Source organism: Oncorhynchus masou, chromosome 13 (assembly GCF_036934945.1).
Source record: "Oncorhynchus masou masou isolate Uvic2021 chromosome 13, UVic_Omas_1.1, whole genome shotgun sequence".
NCBI classification, from domain to species: Eukaryota; Metazoa; Chordata; class Actinopteri; order Salmoniformes; family Salmonidae; genus Oncorhynchus; species Oncorhynchus masou.
Window position 1 is genome coordinate 24,507,210 of NC_088224.1, and position 25,425 is coordinate 24,532,634.

At 46.2% G+C, this 25,425-nt stretch overlaps 1 protein-coding gene across 3 annotated transcripts; it reads left to right on the plus strand.

Moving 5' to 3' along the window:
- The first annotated feature begins 1,665 nt into the window (after window positions 1–1,665).
- Window positions 1,666–21,533, plus strand: yrk (Yes-related kinase). Of its 3 annotated transcripts, none has more exons than XM_064983302.1 (13): window positions 1,666–1,908; window positions 15,710–15,751; window positions 15,853–16,101; window positions 16,350–16,452; window positions 16,552–16,650; window positions 16,775–16,878; window positions 17,188–17,337; window positions 17,945–18,109; window positions 19,447–19,626; window positions 19,713–19,789; window positions 19,994–20,147; window positions 20,236–20,367; window positions 20,531–21,533. In XM_064983302.1, exons 3-13 carry the CDS (start codon window positions 15,873–15,875, stop codon window positions 20,737–20,739), a joined length of 1,602 nt encoding a protein of 533 aa, XP_064839374.1. In that variant the 5' UTR covers window positions 1,666–1,908; window positions 15,710–15,751; window positions 15,853–15,872; the 3' UTR covers window positions 20,740–21,533. The 3 variants fall into 3 exon arrangements, with proteins under 3 accessions (XP_064839374.1, XP_064839376.1, XP_064839375.1); XM_064983304.1 differs by lacking the exon at window positions 17,945–18,109 and adding an exon at window positions 18,213–18,368 and having other exon boundaries at window positions 1,668–1,908; XM_064983303.1 differs by lacking the exon at window positions 1,666–1,908 and adding an exon at window positions 4,018–4,168.
- The last annotated feature ends 3,892 nt before the right edge of the window (window positions 21,534–25,425 follow it).

The window sequence follows — 25,425 nt, forward strand, 5'->3', positions numbered from 1 at the left end:
ACGGGCTGTCACACGCTGCATGACGTGACTACGGGCTGTCACACGCTGCATGACGTGACTACGGGCTGTCACACGCTGCATGACGTGACTACGGGCTGTCACACGCTGCATGACGTGACTACGGCTGTCACACGCTGCATGACGTGACTACGGGCTGTCACACGCTGCATGACGTGACTACGGGCTGTCACACGCTGCATGACTACGGGCTGTCACGCTACATGACTACGGGCTGTCACACGCTACATGACTACGGGCTGTCACACGCTACATGACTACGGGCTGTCACGCTACATGACTACGGGCTGTCACACGCTACATGACTACGGGCCCGTCACACACTACATGACATGACTACGGGCTGTCACACGCTACATGACTACGGGCTGCCACACGCTACATGACTACGGGCCCGTCACACGCTACATGACTACGGGCCCGTCACACACTGCATGACTACGGGCCCGTCACACGCTACATGACTACGGGCCCGCCACACGCTACATGACTACGGGCCCGCCACACGCTACATGACTACGGGCCCGCCACACGCTACATGACTACGGGCTGCCACACGCTACATGACTACGGGCTGCCACACGCTACATGACTACGGGCCCGTCACACACTGCATGACTACGGGCCCGTCACACGCTACATGACTACGGGCCCGTCACACACTACATGACTACGGGCCCGTCACACGCTACATGACTACGGGCCCGTCACACACTACATGACTACACACAGTTAATGTCTGAATCCGACAGTTCAGATTGATCATAAGTCAATGTTGTGTTTATTCTGCTCTGTGTAATAAGCTGCCTATTTTGTGTTTGTGGTTGTAATGCTACACATTATAGTGTTAGGTTGATCCAGTCAATCAATCAATCAATCATCTCACTGTGTTAAACTATTATTGTACTTGCTACTGTGTTCAGTGGCTGTTACCATTTAATGCTTCAGATCATACATAAGACAATTGAATGAATGGTTCATGTATTTTTTTAATGTACAATAAAATGTATTTTGTTATCAAAATCAACACATGGTGTGAAGTTCCAGATCTTTATGCAGGCATAACTGAAGACCTTTGCAGTTCCAAGACTGGCCACGAGGTGGAGATAAAGGGTATACTCTTCTCTTACTGGAACGTCAAATTCGGAGTTTCATGGAACTTTGTTCCCAACAGAGAATGGTGGATCTTGCCTTAAAGAACAGACGGATGCTATGTTGACAGATGCAGAGAGCGAGTGTGTGTCTGTCTCTTTGGGTAGGAAAGGTTCAGCTGACTGGTACATGTCGATTCCTGGGCTCAGTGGTGTGCGAAAACTACAGCACCGAAGTTATGTCAAATCACCGGATGTTGCGTTTGGACAATTCCATTTCTATATAAATTATGTTATTCAAAGTCAAAATCAGGGCTGAATTCATTACGCCCATCCTGTTGCAAAACGTTTCGTCTGTTGCAACGTTTTGTAACAAACCGTTCACTCCAAACGGAAAACGTTTTGCAACAAAAAGGATCGTTTCTATTGGACAAATTCATGTAGGTCCCTTCCCATTTCGTTCTATTTGCTTCCGTTTGGTTCTTAAATGGTAAACGATTTCTGTTGCAAAACGTAATTAAGAAACCCCGGATTACTTTTTTGTGTGTTTTAATTCCGTGAGAGTGACACAAGCATCCAGGGAGCGCGCTTTGTAGTGGACGTCAGTCACTGCGCGTGCCAGTTAATCCAACCCTTCCGGACACAGAGAGCGCGCCGCGCATCCACATTCCCTCCCGCGAGGAGCGCTCAGCTGTCTCATCCCGTTCTGTCTCAGCGCCTGGAATTTTACCTCCCCGGTGCTGTTCACACCTTTCTTCGCCAGCCCCCGGGAATAACGGGCGACCCGTAGTGCTCTCCGGTAAGTCAGTCGATGTGTGTTTAGCAGTGGGAGAGTGTAAGTGAGTCTCAACCTCTGTAGCCTAAACTAAGTGTCGGTGTTTTGTATGGCTAAGTAAATAAATCTGTGTGTAGTAGTGTATATTGTAACATTGTTTTGCCTTCCCCTCAATATCTGTGCTGAAACAGACACCAGTATGAATGCCCCCTTCAGAACCTCTGTCTCTCTCTCTCTCTCTCTCTCTCTCTCCCCCTTTAGAACCCCTGTCTCTCTCTCTCTCCCCCTTTAGAACCCCCCCCTCTCTCTCTCTCTCTCCCCCTTTAGAACCCCTGTCTCTCTCTCTCTCTCTCTCTCTCTCCCCCTTTAGAACCCCTGTCTCTCTCTCTCTCTCCCCCTTTAGAACCCCTGTCTCTCTCTCTCTCTCTCCCCCTTTAGAACCCCTGTCTCTCTCTCTCTCTCTCCCCCTTTAGAACCCCTGTCTCTCTCTCTCTCTCCCCCTTTAGAACCCCTGTCTCTCTCTCTCTTCCCCTTTAGAACCCCCCTCTCTCTCTCTCTCTCTCTCTCTCCCCCTTTAGAACCCCTGTCTCTCTCTCTCTCTCTCTCTCTCTCTCTCCCCCTTTAGAACCCCTGTCTCTCTCTCTCTCTCTCCCCCTTTAGAACCCCTGTCTCTCTCTCTCTCTCTCTCTCTCTCTCTCTCTCCCCCTTTAGAACCCCTGTCTCTCTCTCTCTCTCCTTCATAACCTCTGTCTCTCTCTCCTTCATAACCTCTGTGTTGCTCTCTCTCCTTCATAACCTCTGTGTTGCTCTCTCTCCTTCATAACCTCTGTGTTGCTCTCTCTCCTTCATAACCTCTGTGTCTCTCTCTCCTTCATAACCTCTGTGTCTCTCTCTCCTTCATAACCTCTGTGTGTCTCTCTCTCATTCATAACCTCTGTGTGTCTCTCTCTCCTTCATAACCTCTGTGTGTCTCTCTCTCCTTCATAACCTCTGTGTGTCTCTCTCTCCTTCATAACCTCTGTGTGTCTCTCTCTCCTTCATAACCTCTGTGTGTCTCTCTCTCCTTCATAACCTCTGTGTTGCTCTCTCTCCTTCATAACCTCTGTGTTGCTCTCTCTCTCCTTCATAACCTCTGTGTTGCTCTCTCTCTCCTTCATAACCTCTGTGTTGCTCTCTCTCCTTCATAACCTCTGTGTCTCTCTCTCCTTCATAACCTCTGTGTGTCTCTCTCTCCTTCATAACCTCTGTGTCTCTCCCCCCTTCATAACCTCTGTGTGTTTCATGTTGTTAGTCATATTCTGGAGTAAATACCTGGTTTCGGTGCCCAGGTGAGTTTCCCAGAGCTTGGCCACAGACACACAGCTTCTATCACACACTTTAAAAATCACTCTGTTATTTAATCAAACCAAAATGTTTGTGAAACCGTGTCCTTTTTGTTATTGCTGAGTGTGTTGAGAAACTTTGGGCATTTAAAAAAAAACAAAAAAAAGGAAGTTTGGCCAGTGAAGAGTGAAGTGCTGCGCAAAATGCGGTGGTGCTTATGCCAGCAACACTTCCCTTTAGTACTGTAACCTGCAGGTCACACTGAGCCTGTCAAGTCAGTTATTTTGAAATCAAATGACAGAGCAATAACAGAATTGACTTATAGGAGAGAAAAGGGAGCAGGGGCTTGAACCTTAAGCTCTGTGGATTACAGAGTGTGCAGCGCACTCTGTGTGCCATAAAGATCCAGAGGCAGGCTACTGTCCTGTAGGCCAGAGGCAGGCTACTGTCCTGTAGGCCAGAGGCAGGCTACTGTCCTGTAGGCCAGAGGCAGGCTACTGTCCTGTAGGCCAGAGGCAGGCTACTGTCCTGTAGGCCAGAGGCAGGCTACTGTCCTGTAGGCCAGAGGCAGGCTACAGGTACTGTGGAGCACTGTTTCACTGTCCCTTCAGGTTTGGTACTGGAGAGAGGAGAAACGGTGAGAGAACAAGAGAAGATTTAGGGAGGGAGAAAGACATGATTAGGTTATCTGAAGCCTGGCTTCATCACATCTTGTTTCTCTACAAATTCACTTCCTGCCTTTAGCCCCTGGGCTGTGCGGAAGGAAGTGAGCGTAGCCTAGCTGTGAGGCTGTAAACTCTGCTTTGCCACCAAGACACAGTTGCGCTACTACAGAGAATACTACAACAACCTTAACCCAACCTGGAGGTTAGAGACACGCACCAGTAACTGGAGGGTTGCTGGTTTGATTCCTGGGTCTGACGGAAGGAATGTGTCTGTGACCTGAAGCAGCAGCCAAAAGGTTAGCGCTATCAGAATCTCAGGTGCCACATACTGCCATTGTGCACTTCGCTTCAGCTTTCAAACACGTTTTCTCCGTCAGTCTTTCTTTGACGCACACTGAAACATTCTTTCACTCTATCGCTCCACTTCTCTTTGGAGGAGGATGTAATGACATCACGTGGAAACAGGAAGTCCCTGAGACACCTGACTTCCCAGAACTTATCCATCCCCTCCCTCCCCCTACATTACTCTCTCTCTGTCCCCCACTTCCCATTGTTTCTCTCACTATCCCCAGTCTCTGCCTCTCTCTCTCTCTCTCTGTCCCCCACCTCCCACTGTTCCTCTCACTACCCCCCTCTCCCTGCCTCGGTCTCTTTCTCCCCCCTTCTCTCTATTTCCCCACTATCCTCTCTTACACTACATTGAAGTTTATGCTTTGAGAAAAAAAAATGTTGGGCTCAGTGACAGCTCACTTTGCAGTGTCCGATCACTCCTGCTTCACTCACTCTGCATCCTGTGGTGTTTCCTGTTAGCCAGGAGAGAGAGTGAGAAATGGAAGAATGAGTATGGATTCTAATTCTGTATACCAACTGAAATTTATGCCACATTCCGGTTGAAGCCGGAAGTTTACATACACCTTAGCCAAATACATTTAAACTCAGTTTTTCACAAGTCCTGACATTTAATCCTAGCAAAAAAATCCCTGTTTTAGGTCAGTTAGGATCACCACTTTATTTTAACAATGTGAAATGTCAGAATAATAGTAGAGAGAATGATTTATTTCAGCTTTTATTTCTTTCATCACATTCCCAGTGGGTCAGAAGTTTACATACACTCAATTAGTTTTGGGTAGCATTGCCTTTAAATTGTTTAACTTGGGTCAAACGTTTTGGGTAGCCTTACACAAGCTTCCCAAAATAAGTTGGGTGAATTTTGGCCCGTTCCTCCTGACAGAGCTAGTGTAACTGAGTCAGGTTTGTTAGGCCTCCTTGCTCACACACGCTTTTTCAGTTCTGCCCACAAATTTTCTATAACATTGAGGTCAGTGCTCTGTGATGGCCACTCCAATACCTTGACTTTGTTGTTCTTAAGCCATTTTGCAACAACTTTGGAAGTATGCTTGGGGTCATTGTCCATTTGACCCATTTGTGAGCAAGCTTTATCTTCCTGACTAATGCCTTGAGATGTTGTGTCAATATATCCACATCATTTTCCTGCCTTGTGATGCCTTCTATTTTGTGAAGTGCACCAGTCCCTCCTGCAGCAAAGCACCCCCACAACATGATGTTGCCACCCCTGTGCTTCACGGTTGGGATGGTGTTCTTCGGCTTGCAAGCCTCCCCCTTTTTCCTCCAAACATAACGATGGTCATTATGGCCAAACATTTCTATTTTTGTTTCATCAGACCAGAGGACATTTCTCAAAAAAGTACGATATTTGTCCCCATGTGCAGATGCAAACCGTAGTCTGGCTTTTTTATGGCGGTTTTGGAGCAGTGACTTCTTTCTTGCTGAGTGGCCTTTCAGGTTATGTCGATATAGGACTCGTTTTACTGTGGATATACAGTGGTGCAAAAAAGTATTTAGTCAGCCACCAATTGTGCAAGTTCTCCCACTTAAAAATATGAGAGACCTGTGATTTTCATCATAGGTACACTTCAACTATGACAGACAAAATGAGAAAAGAAAATCACATTGTAGGATTTTTTATGAATTTATTTGCAAATTATGGTGGAAAATAAGTATTTGGTCACCTACAAACAAGCGAGATTTCTGGCTCTCACAGACCTGTAACTTCTTCTTTAAGAGGCTCCTCTGTCCTCCACTCGTTACCTGTATTAATGGCACCTGTTTGAACTTGTTATCAGTATAAAATACACCTGTCCACAACCTCAAACAGTCACACTCCAAACTCCACTATGGCCAAGACCAAAGAGCTGTCAAAGGACACCAGAAACAAAATTGTAGACCTGCACCAGGCTGGGAAGACTGAATCTGCAATAGGTAAGCAGCTTGGTTTGAAGAAATCAACTGTGGGAACAATTATTAGGTAATGGAAGACATACAAGACCACTGATAATCTCCCTCGATCTGGGGCTCCACGCAAGATCTCACCCCGTGGGGTCAAAATGATCACAAGAACGGCGAGAAAAAATCCCAGAACCACACGGGGAGACCTAGTGAATGACCTGCAGAGAGCTGGGACCAAAGTAACAAAGCCTACCATTAGTAACACACTACGCCGCCAGGGACTCAAATCCTGCAGTGCCAGATGCGTCCCCTGCTTAAGCCAGTACATGTCCAGGCCCGTCTGAAGTTTGCTAGAGAGGATTTGGATGATCCAGAAGAAGATTGGGAGAATGTCATATGGTCAGATGAAACCAAAATAGAACTTTTTGGTAAAAACTCAACTCGATGTGTTTGGAGGACAAAGAATGCTGAGTTGCATCCAAAGAACACCATACCTACTGTGAAGCATGGGGGTGGAAACATCATGCTTTGGGGCTGTTTTTCTGCAAAGGGACCAGGACGACTGATCCGTGTAAAGGAAAGAATGAATGGGGCCATGTATCATGAGATTTTGAGTGAAAACCTCCTTCCATCAGCAAGGGCATTGAATATGAAACGTGGCTGGGTCTTTCAGCATGACAATGATCCCAAACACACCGCCCGGGCAACGAAGGAGTGGCTTCGTAAGAAGCATTTCAAGGTCCTGGAGTGGCCTCGCCAGTCTCCAGATTTCAACCCCATAGAAAATCTTTGGCGGGAGTTGAAAGTCTGTGTTGCCCAGCAACAGCCCCATAACATCACTGCTCTAGAGGAGATGTGCATGGAGGAATGGGCCAAAATACCAGCAACAGTGTGTGAAAACCTTGTGAAGACTTACAGAAAACGTTTGACCTCTGTCATTGCCAACAAAGGGTATATAACAAAGTATTGAGATAAACTTTTGTTATTGACCAAATACTTATTTTGAACAATAATTTGCAAATACATTTATTAAAAATTCTACAATGTGATTTTCTGGATTTTTTTTTTCTCATTTTGTCTGTCATAGTTGAAGTGTACTTATGATGAAAATTACAGGCCTTTTTATGTGGGAGGACTTGCACAATTGGTGTCTGACTAAATACTTTTTTGCCCCCACTGTAGATACTTTTGTACCTGTTTCCTCCAGCATCTTCACAAGGTCCTTTGCTGTTGCTCTGAGATTGATTTGCACTTTTCACACCAAAGTACGCTCATCTCTAGGAGACAGAACGCGTCTCCTTCCTGAACCATATGACAGCTGCGTGGTCTCATGGTGTTTATACTTGCGTACTATTTTTTGTACAGAGGAACGCGGTACCTTCAGGCGTTTGGAAATTGCTCCCAAGGATGAACCAAACTTGTGGAGGTCTACACATTTTTTTCTGAGGTCTTGGCTGATTTCTTTTGATTTTCCCATGATGTCAAGCAAAGAGGCACTGAGCTTGAAGGTAGGCCTTGAAATACATCCACAGGTACACCTCCAATTGACTCAAATGATGGCAATTAGCCTATCAGAAGCTTCTAAAGCCATGATATAATTTTCTGGAATTTTCCAAGCTGTTTAAAGGCATAGTCAACTTAGTGTATGTAAACTTCTGACCCACTGGAATTGTGATGCAGTGAATTATAAGTGAAATCTGTCTGTAAACAATTGTTCAAAAAATTACTTGTGTGATGCACAAAGTAGACATCCAAACCGACTTGCCAAAACTATAGGAATTTGTGGAGTGGTTGAAAAACGACTTTAAATGACTCCAACCTAAGTGTATGTAAACGTCCGACTTCAACGGTAGCTGTGTATGTGTATTCATGCGTTTGTGTTGTGAATACCCAGCAGGGAGCCGTTTATCTGAAGTAGATGGGGCAGGAAAGGGTGTGTTTGGATGTTTGTTAGTGTGATGAATGAGGGTGGCGTGTGTATGAGTTTTCAGTCCTGAGAAAATGGTTTATGTTTGAAAACCCCCTCCATGTACGTTAGCTAGAGAGTGTAGTGATTTAGGTGGGAATAGCCTGAGTGGGATATGAACCAGCAACATTCTAACTGTTTGCGGGCAGGGAGAGTGACTGCCTGTAGATCAAGGGTGGCCATCCCTCCTTCTTGAGAGTTGCTGGGTGTGCAGGCTTTTGTTCCATCCCTGCTTTAACATGAGTCTACTAATCAGCTTCTCATCGGGAACTTGATTAGCTGAATCAGGAGCTGGAGCAGAAGCCTCCACACCCAGCGTCTTTTCCTGCAGGAGGGTTGGAATGAGTGTCTTGACATGGCGTATCTCCAAAACACCATTTTTATATAGTGTTGCTGCTTTTTTTAAATCTATGCAAATGTCTATTTAGTACAGGGTATCACCCGTGAGAGAGTATGCAAATGTCTGTTTAGTACAGGGTATCACCCATGAGAGAGTTTTATATATATATATATATATATATATACTCTCTCTCTAGTTTGGTCTGTGGGCTAGTGTCAGTCTGGTTTGGGTGTGTGTTGCTTAGCAGTCAATCAGACAGTCATCTCACATCTCTGTCATATCAGTTCTCAAATTCTAGTTTTCTTCTGAGTGGTCATAGAAGAAAGAAGACAATAGAGTCTGTTGGTGAGTTGAGAAACAGTGTTTTAGCATTGAATATGAGGAGTCAGGGTACCAAGGGCCGTTGTTGACTAGGTTTATATGTACAGCAGGGTTTCTCAAACAGCATCAGGGAGAGAGAGAGACAAATGTTATGAAGAGTGGAGAGAGAGACAAACGTTATGAAGAGGAGGGAGAGAGAGAGACAAACGTTATGAAGAGGAGGGAGAGAGAGAGACAAACGTTATGAAGAGGAGAGAGAGAGCGAGAGAAATGTTATGAAGAGGAGAGAGAGAGAGAGAAATGCTATGAAGAGGAGAGAGAGAGAGAGAGACAAACGTTATGAAGAGTGGAGAGAGAGACAAACGTTATGAAGAGGAGAGAGAGACAAACAGTATGGAGAGAGAGAGAGAGACACGTTATGAAGAAGAGAGAGAGAAAGAGAGTGTGTGAGAGAGAGATAAATGGTATGAAGAGGAGAGAGAGAGAGAGAAACATTATGAAGATGAGAGCGAGAGAGAGACAAACGTTATGAAGGGGAGAGAGAGAGACAAATGGTATGAAGAGGAGAGAGAGAGAGAGAAACATTATGAAGATGAGAGAGAGAGACAAACGTTATGAAGAGGAGAGAGAGAGAGTCAAATGTTATGAACAGGGGAGAGAGAGAGAGAGAGAGAGAGAGAGAGAGACAAACGTTATGAAGAGGAGAGAGAGAGGGAGAGGGAGAGAGAGAGACAAACGTTATGAAGAGGAGAGGGAGAGAGACACGCGTTATGAAGAGGAGAGAGAGAGAGAGACAAACATTATGAAGAGGAGAGAGAGAGAGAGAGAGAGAGAGAGAGAGAAACATTATGAAGAGGAGAGAGACAAACAGTATGGAGAGAGAGGGCGAGAGACAAACGTTATGAAGAGGAGAGAGAGGGAGAGAGAGAGACAAACGTTATGAAGAGGAGAGAGGGAGAGAGAGAGAAACGTTATGAAGAGGAGAGAGAGGGAGAGAGAGAGACAAACGTTATGAAGAGGAGAGAGGGAGAGAGAGAGAAACGTTATGAAGAGGAGAGAGAGAGAGAGAGAAACATTATGAAGAGAAGAGAGACAAACAGTATGGAGAGAGAGAGAGAGCGAGAGACAAATGTTATGAAGTAGAGAGAGAGAGAGAGAGAGAGAGACAAACGTTATGAAGAGGAGAGAGAGAGAGAGAGTGAGAGAGAGAGAGAGAGGCAAACATTAAGAAGTGGAGAGAGAGAGACAAACGTTATGAAGAGGAGAGAGAGAGAGAGAGAGAGAGAGAGAGAGAGAGAGAGAGAGAGAGAGTGAGAGAGAGAGAGAGAGGGAAACGTTATGTAGAGAGAGAGAGAGAAACGGTATGAAGAGGAGAGAGAGAGTGAGAGAGAGAGACAAACATTATGAAGAGGAGAGAGACAAACGGTATGGAGAGAGAGGGAGAGAGACAAACGTTATGAAGAGGAGAGAGAGAGAGGGAGAGAGACAAACGTTATGAAGAGGAGAGAGAGAGAGGGGGAGAGAGAGAGACAAATGTTATGAAGAGGAGAGAGAGAGCGGGGGAGAGAGAAAGGGACAGAGAGAGACAAACGTTATGAACAGGGGAGAGCGAGAGAGACAAACGTTATGAACAGGGGAGAGAGAGGGAGAGAGAGAGGAAGAGCGAAAGGGACAGAGAGAGAGACAAACGTTATGAAGAGGGGAGCGAGAGAGAGACAAACGTTATGAAGGAGAGAGAGAGAGAGAGAGAGAGACACACGTTATAAAGGGGAGAGAGAGAGGGAGGCAAACGTAATAAAGAGGGGAGAGAGAGAGAAATGCTATGAAGAGGAGAGAGAGAGAGACAAACGTTATGAAGAGTGGAGAGAGAGACAAACGTTATGAAGAGGAGAGAGAGACAAACAGTATGGAGAGAGAGAGAGACACGTTATGAAGAAGAGAGAGAGAAAGAGAGTGTGTGAGAGAGAGATAAATGGTATGAAGAGGAGAGAGAGAGAGAGAAACATTATGAAGATGAGAGCGAGAGAGAGACAAACGTTATGAAGGGGAGAGAGAGAGAGACAAATGGTATGAAGAGGAGAGAGAGAGAGAGAAACATTATGAAGATGAGAGAGAGAGACAAACATTATGAAGAGGAGAGAGAGAGAGTCAAATGTTATGAACAGGGGAGAGAGAGAGAGAGAGAGAGACAAACGTTATGAAGAGGAGAGGGAGAGGGAGAGACAAACGTTATGAGTGGTCATAGAAGGAAGAAGACAATAGAGTCTGTTGGTGAGTTGAGAAACAGTGTTTTAGCATTGAATATGAGGAGTCAGGGTACCAAGGGCCGTTGTTGACTAGGTTTATATGTACAGCAGGGTTTCTCAAACAGCATCAGGGAGAGAGAGAGACAAATGTTATGAAGAGGAGAGAGAGAGAGAGAGAAATTTTATGAAGAGGAGAGAAAGAGAGAGAGAAATGTTATGAAGAGGAGAGAGAGAGAGAGACAAACGTTATGAAGAGTGGAGAGAGAGACAAACGTTATGAAGAGGAGGGAGAGAGAGAGACAAACGTTATGAAGAGGAGGGAGAGAGAGAGACAAACGTTATGAAGAGGAGAGAGAGAGCGAGAGAAATGTTATGAAGAGGAGAGAGAGAGAGAGAGAGAGAGAGTGAGAGAGAGAGAGAGAGGGAAACGTTATGTAGAGAGAGAGAGACAAACGGTATGAAGAGGAGAGAGAGAGTGAGAGAGAGACAAACATTATGAAGAGGAGAGAGACAAACAGTATGGAGAGAGAGGGCGAGAGACAAACGTTATGAAGAGGAGAGAGAGGGAGAGAGAGAGACAAACGTTATGAAGAGGAGAGAGAGAGAGAGGGAGAGAGAGAGAAACGTTATGAAGAGAGAGAGAGAGAGAGAGAAACATTATGAAGAGAAGAGAGACAAACAGTATGGAGAGAGCGAGAGACAAATGTTATGAAGTAGAGAGAGAGAGAGAGAGAGAGACAAACGTTATGAAGAGGAGAGAGAGAGAGAGAGAGAGTGAGAGAGAGAGAGAGGCAAACATTAAGAAGTGGAGAGAGAGAGACAAACGTTATGAAGAGGAGAGAGAGAGAGAGAGAGAGAGAGAGAGAGAGAGAGAGAGAGAGAGAGAAACGGTATGAAGAGGAGAGAGAGAGTGAGAGAGAGAGACAAACATTATGAAGAGGAGAGAGACAAACGGTATGGAGAGAGAGGGAGAGAGACAAACGTTATGAAGAGGAGAGAGAGAGAGGGAGAGAGAGAGACAAACGTTATGAAGAGGAGAGAGAGAGAGGGGGAGAGAGAGAGACAAATGTTATGAAGAGGAGAGAGAGAGCGGGAGAGAGAGAGGGAGAGCGAAAGGGACAGAGAGAGACAAACGTTATGAACAGGGGAGAGCGAGAGAGACAAACGTTATGAACAGGGGAGAGAGAGGGAGAGAGAGAGGGAGAGCGAAAGGGACAGAGAGAGAGACAAACGTTATGAAGAGGGGAGCGAGAGAGAGACAAACGTTATGAAGGAGAGAGAGAGAGAGAGAGAGACAAACGTTATGAAGAGGAGAGAGAGAGAGAGACAAACGGTATTAAGTGGAGAGAGAGAGAGAGAGACAAAGACAAACGTTATGAAGAGGAGAGAAAGAGAGAGAGAAACGTTAAGAGGAGAGAGAGAGAGAGACAAAATGAAGAGGAGAGAGACAAACAGTATGGAGAGAGAGCGAGAGGGAAAGAGAGAGTCAAATGTTATGAACAGGGAAGAGAGAGAGAGAGAGAGACAAACGTTATAAAGAGAGAAAGAGAGAGGGAGAGAGAGAGACAAATGTTATGAAGAGGAGAGGGAGATTGAGAGAGAGAGAGAGACACGTTATGAAGAGGAGAGAGAGAGAGAGACAAGCGTTATGGAGAGGAGAGAGAGACAAACAGTATGGAGAGAGAGAGACACGTTATGAAGAGGAGAGAGAGAGAGAGAAATGGTATGAAGAGGAGAGAGAGAGAGAGAAACATTATGAAGATGAGAGAGAGAGAGAGAGAGACAAACGTTATGAAGAGGAGAGGGAGAGAGAGACAAACGGTATTAAGTGGAGAGAGAGAGAGAGAGAGATAGACAAACGTTATGAAGAGGAGAGAGACAAATGGTATGGAGAGAGAGAGAGACAAATGGTATGAAGAGGAGAGAGAGAGAGACAACCGGTATAGAGAGAGAGAGAGAGAGAGAGAGACAAACGTTATGAAGAGGAGAGAGAGAGAGACAACCGGTATAGAGAGAGAGAGAGACAAACGGTATTAAGTGGAGAGAGAGAGAGAGAGAGAGAGACAAACGTTATGAAGAGGAGAGAGAGAGAGAGAAACGTTATGAAGAGGAGAGAGACAAACGGTATGGAGAGGAGAGAGAGAGACAAACATTATGAAGAGGAGAGAGACAAACAGTATGGAGAGAGAGAGAGAGCGAGAGACAAATGTTATGAAGTAGAGAGAGAGAGAGAGAGAGAGAGAGAGACAGACAAACGTTATGAAGAGGAGAGAGGCAAACGTTAAGAAGTGGAGAGAGGGAGACAAACGTTATGAAGAGGAGAGTGAGAGAGAGAGAGAGAGAGAGAGAGAGACAAACATTATGTAGAGAGAGAGAGAGACAAACGGTATGAAGAGGAGAGAGAGAGTGAGAGAGAGAGACAAACATTATGAAGAGGAGAGAGAGAGAGAGAGAGAGAGAGTGAGAGAGAGAGAGAGGCAAACATTAAGAAGTGGAGAGAGAGAGACAAACGTTATGAAGAGAGAGAGAGAGAGAGAGAGAGAGAGGGGGAAACGTTATGTAGAGAGAGAGAGAGAAACGGTATGAAAAGGAGAGAGAGAGTGAGAGAGAGAGACAAACATTATGAAGAGGAGAGAGACAAACGGTATGGAGAGAGAGGGAGAGAGACAAACGTTATGAAGAGGAGAGAGAGAGAGGGAGAGAGAGAGACAAACGTTATGAAGAGGAGAGAGAGAGAGGGGGAGAGAGAGAGACAAATGTTATGAAGAGGAGAGAGAGAGCGGGAGAGAGAGAGGGAGAGAGAAAGGGACAGAGAGAGACAAACGTTATGAACAGGGGAGAGAGAGAGAGACAAACGTTATGAACAGGGGAGAGAGAGGGAGAGAGAGAGGGAGAGCGAAAGGGACAGAGAGAGAGACAAACGTTATGAAGAGGGGAGCAAGAGAGAGACAAACGTTATGAAGGAGAGAGAGAGAGACACGTTATAAAGGGGAGAGAGAGAGGGAGGCAAACGTAATAAAGAGGGGAGAGAGAGAGAGACAGGTTATGAAGGGGAGAAGAGAGCGCGATAAGGGAGGGGGTGAGGGAGAGAATCTGGTAAACAGGAACTCATGGAGAACAATGACCATAGAGCTGCCTTGCACACATGTCTGTGTGTGAGCATTTCAATTTGCCTTACCTTCAAGACGACCATATTGGTCCATTGCTGTTATTTGTGTGAACGGCTCCTTAAAAGATGACCTTTAGGAGCAACAATACAGTAAGCTGACCTTCGTCTTTTCCTCACAGCAGAGAAACAGCACAAAGAGGGAGGTGTGTGTGTGTGTGTGTACAGCACAGAGAGGGAGGTGTGTGTGTGTGTGTGTGTGTGTGTGTGTGTGTGTGTGTGTGTGTGTGTGTGTGTGTGTGTGTGAGAGAGCTGGGGGCAGTGGGACTGCAGTAGGCAGATTATGTATGGAGAGACTGTTTCCTGGGTTTCCAGGAAAAGGGGGGAGCCATTAGAGGGGTGGACAGGAAACTAACAGGGCTTACTTCCTGTGGCTCTCCTGATGGCCGACCAGATAGTGTGTGTGTGGCTTAACTGTGTGTGGGTTGGGAGTTCCTGTGAAATGTTGTTGTAAATAAGCAGTAAGCATTGAAATGTGTTTTGGATTGCGTCCATCACAGTCATGTTTTAGTTGTTTTGAGAATGTTAGGTAATTTTGGGAGGAACAGGCTGGTATTCCAAGATGTGATTGTCAGGAATCTCAGATTTCTCAGGAATGCAATTTCTCCCAAAGGATGTAAAAAAAGATATTCTTCCTATGAGCCACTACAACCTCTGCCATGACCACCAGACCTGAATGGCACAGGAGGGAGTGTGCTAGAGTAGCAGATTGCTAAGCTAGCATCGCCTTCCTGAGACTGAAAGTGTAAGAGCCTGGATCAAATATTACAGACGATACATTGTATAATATATTGTGTCATTGTGACGAAGGCTAAGTCTGAATACTGGGTTTGCTTTGGAATAGAGGTCAATACACATACATCAGTGCTGGTCCTGTAGAGTGAAGACCGTTTCCTTTCAGCTGCCATTTTGTTCTTCCTGAACTCTGCTGTGACTTCTTAACTCACTCCAAAGCTGGAGGTAAACTGAGTTAAAACACACACAACACCAAGTTCTCACTGTTCATCAAACCGCAGACACGCCCATGTGTGGTGAAGCATATAGATGGAACTGTAAGTCATGGTCTCTTCCTCAGAGGACTGTAAAGGGAAGTGGCTAACCTCTCTCTCTTTGTTCTCACTCCTTTCTTTCTCTCTCTCTCTCTCTCTCTCTCTCTCTCTCTCTCTCTCTCTCTCTCTCTCTCTCTCTCTCTTCTCTCTCCTCTCTCTCCTCTCTCTGTCTCCTCTCTCCCCCTCTCTCTCTCTCTCTCTCTCTCTCTCTCTCTCTCTCCCTCTCTCTCTCTCTCTTCTCTCTCTCCCCTCTCTCTTCTCTCTCCTCTCTCGCTCCTCTCTTCTCTCTCTCCCCTCTCTCTCTCTCTCTCTCTCTCTCTCCTCTCACTCCCCTCTCTCTCTCTCCTCCTCTCTCTCCTCTCTCTCTCTCTCCTCTCTCTCTCTCTCTCTCCTCTCACTCCCATCTCTCTCTATCCTACTATCTCTCCTCTCTCTCTCTCTCCTCTCTCTCTCTCTCTCTCTCCTCCTCTCTCTCCCCTCTCTCTCTCTCCTCTCTCTCTAGTGGCGATGGTGTCTGACATGATCTGACAGAGGAAGACTGCAGGTGAGTAACTGCCCTTTACCCTCCATATCACTTCCTCCTTCACTTCTCTCTCTCTGTCTCTCTCTAACTCCCCACCTCTCTCTCCCCCTCTCTCTCTGTAGCGATAGTCTCTGTGGTTATTATGGGCTGTGCCCACTGTAAACAGAAAAAGGCTGCAGCCAAGGCGGCTTCAGCCGAGCTGTCTGACCCATCTCCTAGCAACAGCCCTGATGGGGTTGTGTCTACAGCATTGGCCATGCCCCGTTATCACCCTGGCCCCACCCACCCAACAATACCTGACTTCAACAAGCCTTTTGGCTCCGCCTGTTTTCCTAATACCAACGCACAAACCGGCGCAGGGGGCGTCACAGGTACAGATTGATGGCTTCAAATAATTTGTTGTGTGTTTATGTAGGACTTATAATAGGTTAATGAAGGCTTAATTAAACCTTTAAAAGTGTTTGTTTAAAGTGGTTGTATGATGTATGCATACTGACGTGTGTGTGTGTGTGTGTGTGTGTGTGTGTGTGTGTGTGTGTGTGTGTGTGTGTGTGTGTGTGTGTGTGTGTGTGTGTGTGTGTGTGTGTGTGTGTGTGTGTGTGTGTGTGTGTGTGTGGAGGTGGAGGTGTAACTCTCTTCATAGCATTGTATGACTATGATGCTCGTACTGAAGATGACCTGTCCTTCCAGAAGGGAGAGAAGTTCCACATTATCAACAACACGTGAGATTCACATTATAGTTCCAGAGTAAATTGCAGGTAGTGGATTTCCAGATCAAATCAAGTGTCTGCTCCCTCCAATGTGATGAATTGTCTCTACAGAGAGGGGGACTGGTGGGAGGCCCGGTCGTTGGACACTGGGAAGTCTGGTTATGTCCCTAGTAACTATGTAGCTCCTGTAGACTCTATACAGGCTGAGGAGTGAGTACACACACACACACACACACACACACACACACACACACACACACACACACACACACACACACACACTCAAGAACATCTGCTGAATGACTAATGGGTAAATGTTTGTGTGTGTTACCAGGTGGTATTTCGGTAAGATGGGGAGAAAGGATGCAGAGAGACAGCTCCTGGGACTGGAGAACCCCAGAGGAACATTCCTTATCAGAGAGAGTGAGACCACCAAGGGTACGTACACACCTGTACTCAGAAAGTGTTCACACACATTTGCTACACAAAACGTTTGAAGGCTTCCCACACATAGATTAAGCCTCGTCCTGGTCTAAGAAGCACTTTCCCTGGACAATCTCCGTGAATCTGGGTCTGGTCAACTGGCTCTACGAGTATTAGATATCTATATGTGGTTCTACAGGTATTCTCAAACACATCTCAGTACAGCTGTGTTTCTGTTCATTCATACGTAGTCATTCTCTTGTGTGGAACTTCACCTTTAGAATCCTCAGAGTGTGAACTGTTCTCTTCCTCCTCTATCACCAGGTGCCTACTCTCTGTCTATCCGGGACTGGGATGATGGTAAAGGTGACCACGTCAAACATTATAAGATCAGGAAGCTGGACAATGGAGGATATTATATCACAACACGCACACAGTTCGACACCGTGCATCAACTGGTGCAGCACTACACAGGTGAGTGCTTAGGGGCTAGGGGTGAAGTACCTAACTTAGGGTCTGTGGGTAAAGAGCCTAGGGTGTATGGACTAGGGTTAAAGTATTTAGGGCCTAGGTGAGGGCTTTCTCTCCATGGCCAAGACTAATGTAATTCAGATCCCTCTTTTTTTCTCTCCCAGTTGCCCTCTGGTGGTGCAGTCTGGTATAGGAGCTACTCTACTCTGTGTGTGTGTGTTCTCCTTTCTGTGTCTGTATGTCCAATATTCATTCTAGCATACTAAATATGATCAAGGAATGTATTAGCCAAGCACACTAAATAGGCATAAGCAAAGTTGCCTATTGGTTTGCATGGTGTGTCAGTGCATGTGTGTGTGTCTAAACAGATGTGTATCGGTAAAATGCGAGCACTTTTTAGTAGATCCAAGTAAAGTACTGTAGTCAGTTGCTTTTTATGTTCTATATGTGTTTGTTGCTTTTGTGCCTCAGCAATTTATCTCTCCCTCCCCTCTTGTCTGTCTGTATCTCTCTCTGTCTTTGTCCCTTGCTCTTGCTCTCTCCTTTATTCTGTTTGCCTGTCTGTCTTGCTTCGACTCTCTCTCTTCCACCCCTCTCTCACCCAACTCAGAGCGAGCAGCAGGTTTGTGCTGTAGGTTGATTGGCAGCTGTAGGCGGGGCATGCCTAAGCTAGCCGATCTATCGGTGAAGACCAAGGACGTGTGGGAGATTCCCAGAGAATCTCTCCAGCTGATTAAGAAGCTGGGCAACGGGCAGTTTGGAGAAGTCTGGATGGGTAGGAAGTTATGTGTCTTTGCATGCCTTTTCATCTCATTTCATCTCCCTCCCTGTCCACTCCTACCATCCCCCCTTCCCCCTCAAACTCCTCACTCCTCTAGGCTGTAACGATGGGCTGTGTTACTTTCTGACCACACCCTGTCCCAATGCCACGCCCCTCACCCTGGGGCTGGGGCGGGACGCCTGGGAGGTTGCCAGGAAAACGCTGGCCCTAAACAGAAAGTTGGGCCAGGGCTGCTTCGGAGACGTCTGGATGGGTGAGCCCAACTGTCAATCAATCAATCAGTCACTTTCTTATACTGTAGGTTGAGACTGACACACACACCACCTACAGTCTAGCGCAGGGATCATCAACTACATTACGCTGCGGGCCGTTTTATGTTGTCGAGGGGATGGTCAGGGGGTCGGAACATAATGACAAATCATTTGAAGACTGCAAATTGACCGCAAGAACAGATATGTTTGACTTAAACATAATCATTTCAGATCTTGCTTAACATGTGTATACGATCACGTGACTCTATTATGCATGGGAGTACTTAAGAAAATAGATTTGAAGTTAAAATCCCTTTGAGCTGATTTCCTGGTGTTTCTACAGTCTTATGTCTGACAATGAAAATTCTACAAAAAACAAACAAACTTGGGGGCCAGTTGGGAAACACTGGACTGTCCCAGAAGTGCTTCTCAGTGTGTCTGGGATTATTCCCAATCCGGTGCTAATGTGGTGGTGTGTTGTGCTCTCTTTTCCCACGGCCAGCTGTGTTCCCAGTTTCCATTCCAGTGCCGTTCTGTGTCAGTGTAATAGTCTGTCTGTGTGTCCGGACCAGGAAGTAGCCAACCCTATTCCTGGTCCAGCTTCATGCACTGCTGAAGCACCATGGTGGGACTCTCCCCCTCTCCTCCCCTTCCTTATCCCACCCCGCCACCTCTGTGCATACCCTCTTTATAACTCCTGTGTGTGTTTGTGAGTGTATAATTAAGCAATAAGGCCCGAGGTGGTGTGGTATTTGGCCAATATACCACGGCTAAGGGCTGTTCTTATGTACGACGCAACACTGAGTGCCTGGATACAACCCTTAGCCGTGATATATTGGCCATATACCACAAACCCCAGAGGTGCCTTATTGCTGTTATAAACTGGTTACCAACACAATTAAAGCAGTAAAAATACATGTTTTGTCAATACTTGTGGTATACGGTGTGATATACCACAGATGTCAGCCAATCAGCATTCAGGGCTCGAACTACCCAGTTTATAATTGTATGCATGTGTGTGTGTGTTTCTGCCTTTGTGTGTGTGTACTGTATACCTATGTGTGTGTGTGTGTGTGTCAGGTATGTGGAACGGCACCACCAAGGTAGCAGTGAAGACATTGAAGCCAGGCACCATGTCTCCAGAGGCTTTCCTAGAAGAGGCTCAGATCATGAAGAGACTGAGGCATGACAAGCTGGTGCAGCTGTACGCTGTGGTCTCTGAAGAACCCATCTACATCATCACAGAGTTCATGAGCCAAGGTGCTGTACGGAGCACACACATATGCAAGCAGAGCCACACACGTTTTCACAATTATTTCTGAAATGAATTGAACTGTGTATTTCAGGTAGCTTACTGGACTTCCTGAAGGACGGGGAAGGAGGGAATCTGAAGCTTCCTCAACTGGTGGATATGGCTGCTCAGGTAAGAACACACACCATCTTGGCAGTCCATCGATGCTCCTCTTGTGGTTGGGCCATGGTTCAGAGCTTCTGGTGCTGGTGCCACATCATGTGGCTGTGGAGGTCGATGTGGGAGTCACACGTGGGATTGGATGGCTTGCACCTCTAACCCTTCCTCCTGTGTGTGTGTGTGTGTGTGTGTGTGTGTGTGTGTGTGTGTGTGTAGATAGCGGCAGGCATGGCATATATAGAGCGTATGAACTACATCCATCGTGATCTGCGAGCGGCTAACATTCTGGTCGGGGAAAATCTGGTGTGCAAGATTGCTGACTTTGGTCTGGCCAGACTCATAGAGGACAATGAGTACACAGCCAGACAAGGTAGAAGAGAGTTACTGTGTTAGGACATTGTGACAACTCTTGGTGTGAAAAGGGCTTCATAAATACATTTGATTGAATGATTTTACAGGAGCCAAGTTCCCCATCAAGTGGACAGCTCCTGAAGCAGCTCTATACGGGCGCTTCACCATCAAGTCTGATGTGTGGAGCTTTGGTATCCTGCTCACTGAACTCGTCACAAAAGGACGCGTGCCTTACCCAGGTACGGGGGTGTAGGTGTCTCCTACTCTGTCGCCCTTCTTTTTTCCAGCCCTCTGTCTTTCCATCTGTCTCTATGATGGATATAAGATGCTGTGTGTTACACTAAAAAACATCTATCTCTGTCTTTCTCTCTACCTCCCTCCCTCTCCCTCCTCTCTCTCTAGGTATGAATAACCGCGAGGTCCTGGAGCAGGTGGAGAGAGGCTACAGGATGCCCTGTGCGGTGGGTTGTCCTGCCTCCCTCCATGAGCTGATGGTGCAGTGTTGGCGGAGAGAGGCGGACGAGAGACACACCTTTGAATACCTGCAGGGCTTCCTGGAGGACTACTTTACTGCTACTGAACCCCAGTACCAGCCTGGAGAGAACCTGTGACCACGCACACGCACACAGACACACAACCTATACATACTGTAAGCCTTATCTACTATATGTTGCTGTCTGTCAGGGCAGAGCAATCAAACACGAGCCAGAATACTTCCTCTCCTGCTATCTGTGCTGGACTGTTGTCAGTATACTATGCCTTAATAGCTTTACTGAGTTACCATGACGACAACAAGGCTTCGTCTTTAGATGGAGGTTAGGGGGGTTTAAGGTTAGGGTTAGATGGGGTTAGGGGTCAACGTTTGTGGGGCTGTAGGGGACCAGTTTGTGCCTAAAATCTTTACTTGTGTAAGATGATGATGACTTCACTCCAATGCTTTTTACTCACTAAGCATCTTTCATGACGTCAAAGTGGATTTTCTTTCTGCAACCTTTCTTAAACCTGATATTGACAACCCTGGTTTTTAATTTGTTTATTTAATGCTTTTTTGTATACTGTTTTTATCTTAGCTAACACATGGGGTCTGTTCAGCAGGGTGCAACGTTTCAGAATATTCAGATAGACAATCATATATGTTCTATACAGTATATTTTTATCAGGTAGAATAGGCGTTTGTACCAGCTCTTCGTAAAATGTCTGTGCTATGTTCTGACTATTTCACCTCTCTGAATCCACGCATGTTCTGTATACAGCCTTCTGCCAATGGGAGGGCCAGGCAAAGGGTCAAATGAATGCACAGAGGTCGGAGTTGGGACCGTGTGCAGGAGTGTGGGTTTTTATGATGATTTGAACGTTTCTGTTGTTTCAGATGTTTCTGTGCCTGTGGTAAAGTTATTTTCCACAATACATGTGTCTTGTTTTCTTAGTTTCTAGGTCTAGCCTACCAACACCATATTTCTTTACTCAGACACATGCACACACACATTTTGACTGTCTAGTGTGGTCAGTCTACTTGAAATTGGGTCCCTCCTGTGGTAAGTCTGTCTGCTGTTTTATGTGTGAGCACCCAGCACTGTTCATTATAACCATAGGGTTATAACCGGTTATTATAAACTGGGTAGTTTGTGTCATGGATGCTGATTGGCTAAAACACCAGTACAGCAGTGTGTACATCAGACAATATACCACGGTATGATGCAAAAATCCTTGTTTACTGTTCTATTTATGTTTGTAACCAGTTTATAATAGCAATAATACACCTCTGGGGTTTGTGGTATATGGCCAATATACCACGGCTAAGGGCTGTATCCAGGCACTCGCTTCCTGTCATGCTAAGAGCAGCCCTTATGCTGCATTCATAACCAAGTGGGAAGGTGGTAATTACCTAAATACCAGTTGGATATAGTCACGTGCATTGAACTCATTGAGAAATACCGATTGGCTAATGTACAACGAGCTGCGTTGTACTAAAAGTACAGATAACATGCTTGTAAACAAATTACTGGTCAAAAACCAGATATTTCCCACTAGTAATTACCAGTTCAAATGGATTTTGGATTTTTCCCAGTCGTATGTGGTAAATACCACCTTCCCACTTGGTTATGGACGAAAGGTTGCTGATTTGAATCCCGGAGCAGACGAGGTCAAAACCTGTCGCTGTGCCCTTGAGAAAGGCACTTGACCCCAATTGCTCCTGGGGCGACAATGGTGACCCTGGCCTTGATCCCACTCCTTGCAGGTGTCTCTGGGAGTTGGAATATGCAAAAGACACATCTCCATTACACACTTCTACATGTGTGTAACAGGACAAATGTAAGCACCCCCACTCCCCCCAAATTAGCTGTGGTATATTTAAGCTATAAGGCACGAGGGGGTGTGGTATCTGGCCAATATACCACCGCTAAGGGCTGTTCTTATGCACGACGCATTGTGGAATTATAAACTGCCAATCAGCATTCAGGGCTGGAACCATACAGTTTATAATGGCCAATGTAACCCCTCGACTTAATGCTTAATTATAGAACTGACTCAAGTCAGTGTCCAACCCTCTCTCCATCTTTCTCTGACTCCTCTCGCCCAAGTCTGCATTGCGTAACCCAGACAACAGTTTCTGATAACAAAAAAAGAACTACACTTCCCAGACTTTTTATCCGTAGAACCGAGGACAGCTACGGGTCCCTGGAAGGGACTGACAGACAGGCACATCTGGCGAGAAACGAGAGAGGCGAGATTGCACTGTGTGTGAGAGAGAGACAGAGAGAGAAAGGGGGATATCGCGGAGAGATAAAAACGGAAGAAATATTTTGTTCTTTCCTTCCTTTTCTCCTAGGAACGTCTGTCCCACGCCTGTCTGCCACGGGATCGTTACCGCGGGGTTTGAGGAGTGTTCGCGTTCTTGCGTGCAGAAGGGGATATACGCCCCCCCCCCCGTTAATTTCCCCTTCTCTTCTTTATATTTTACCTTCCTCCGTTTCCAGTGTTCTGCTGTTGATGTAGACCAGCTTTTTTTTTTAGAGAGAGAAACGGTTTTCTGTGGTGGAGCCCTGCACGCATACAGACAGATGCGCGCGAAGCACGGAGAGGAGACAGACAACGACGTTAACGGTAGGAATGAACGGAAAATGCTGTGCGCCAGCAGTGGCAGCTGTGATATTACCGAGAACTCAGTGATCCGCACGACGAGAGAAGAGAAGCCCCGCTGCAGCAACGAGCCTCTCCCGGTGAGTGCGCATGCAGTGTCTATCTGTGTACACAACTCATATTTGCATACCGGACAGTTCTAGCGGCGCTGCCAGATGCGCGCGGCACCGCTGCATTTTTTTTATTGAAGGAATTTGTATTAACCTCGTCGGTGCCGTTATAAAGGGAATTCGTGCACTGGGTCAGTCTGCCACTATGGTTGAGGTGGGCTCCTTTCTCATTAGTGATGGTGACACACACACGAGTTAAGGCTATTGTTAAGGAAGCATCTCCATGCAGGGCTGATTGTGTGTATATGCTGGTTCGTTGTGAAAGCGAAGATGTCTACCATACAAACACACATTCACACAGGACCGGATCCGTCACTGAGACTGTCTCTCAGGTAGGCTAGATTCACCGTCGGTCTCCACCTACATATAACATTCGGTACGTGCTGTGGCGCTGCTGTGGCGCGAGCTCAGGGCGCGCTCCGACAGATATTTACCGTAATTAAAGCGCGAGAGACGTCATCCGGTTCCCCTGTAAAGCCGGGGCTATAATCCCCCGGTAACAAATTGAGCTGTCCTGACGCGCTCATCCCGTATAGGCACGAACCGCCCGGTGCGTTGAATGAGTGACGCCCACATCAGCCTCGAGACACAGAGCTCATGGTGGTGCATGATTATTACCCGATGGGGGGAGAGCGCCTAGGGCCAGTGTCTGTGTTTTGACAGTGTAATTTTATTTATGGCCCTTTTTGACATGCATATCCTTTCCATGTGCACGTGTCTGTGGGATGCTGACAGATGCTGAGCAAGAGGTATTAAAGAGAGAGAAGTCTGTGTGTGTGTGTGTGTGTGTGTGTGTGTGTGTGTGTGTGTGTGTGTGTGTGTGTGTGTGTGTGTGTGTGTGTGTGTGTGTGTGTGTCAGTGCACAACATATAACAGCATAGCCCTATTGTGTACCTGTGTGGGGTGGTGGTAGTCATAGAAACGGCCTTGTATCTCAGATGATGTTACTTCTGTCCTTAACCCTATTAGCCAGGTCAGTAGTCAACACACACACACATTCTTACATATCTATATAGAACATATTACTTTGAATGTTGGTCTTGGACTGCTTCATGTATTTGTTTGGCTGGAGTGTGTGTATGAGTGTATGATAGAGAGAGAGAGAGTGTGTGTGTGTGTGGTGCTGCAGATACACTCTGCTGATATGACAGCCACTGCTCAACCAATCATCTGTTTCCTTTCTCAGCCTATCAGCAGGCCATGCCAGACTTCCTAGTTTCAGAAGTAGCTATGGAGATGGAACTGACAGCATGCACACTGACAGCATGCACACTGACACACACAAACCCACTTTCTAACTGAAGGTCATGACCCTCCCACTCAGAGTTGTGGTTCTTGTTATAGTCCAGCTAGTTCTAGTTCTGGTTCTAGTCCAGCTAGTTTTGGTTCTGGTTCTAGTCCAGCTAGTTTTGGTTCTGGTTCTAGTCCAGCTAGTTCTAGTTCTGGTTCTAGTCTAGCTAGTTTTGGTTCTGGTTCTAGTCCAGCTAGTTTTGGTTCTGGTTCTAGTCCAGCTAGTTCTAGTTCTGGTTCTAGTCCAGCTAGTTTTGGTTCTTGTTCTAGTCCAGCTAGTTCTAGTTCTGGTTCTAGTCCAGCTAGTTTTGGTTCTGGTTCTAGTCCAGCTAGTTTTGGTTCTGGTTCTAGTCCAGCTAGTTCTAGTTCTGGTTCTAGTCCAGCTAGTTTTGGTTCTGGTTCTAGTCCAGCTAGTTTTGGTTCTGGTTCCAGTCCAGCTAGTTTTGGTTCTTGTTCTAGTCCAGCTAGTTTTGGTTCTTGTTCTAGTCCAGCTAGTTGTGGTTCTGGTTGTAGTCCAGCTAGTTTTGGTTCTGGTTCTAGTCCAGCTAGTTTTGGTTCTTGTTCTAGTCCAGCTAGTTTTGGTTCTGGTTCTAGTCCAGCTAGTTTTGGTTCTTGTTCTAGTCCAGCTAGTTTTGGTTCTTGTTCTAGTCCAGCTAGTTGTGGTTCTGGTTGTAGTCCAGCTAGTTTTGGTTCTGGTTCTAGTCCAGCTAGTTTTGGTTCTTGTTCTAGTCCAGCTAGTTTTGGTTCTGGTTCTAG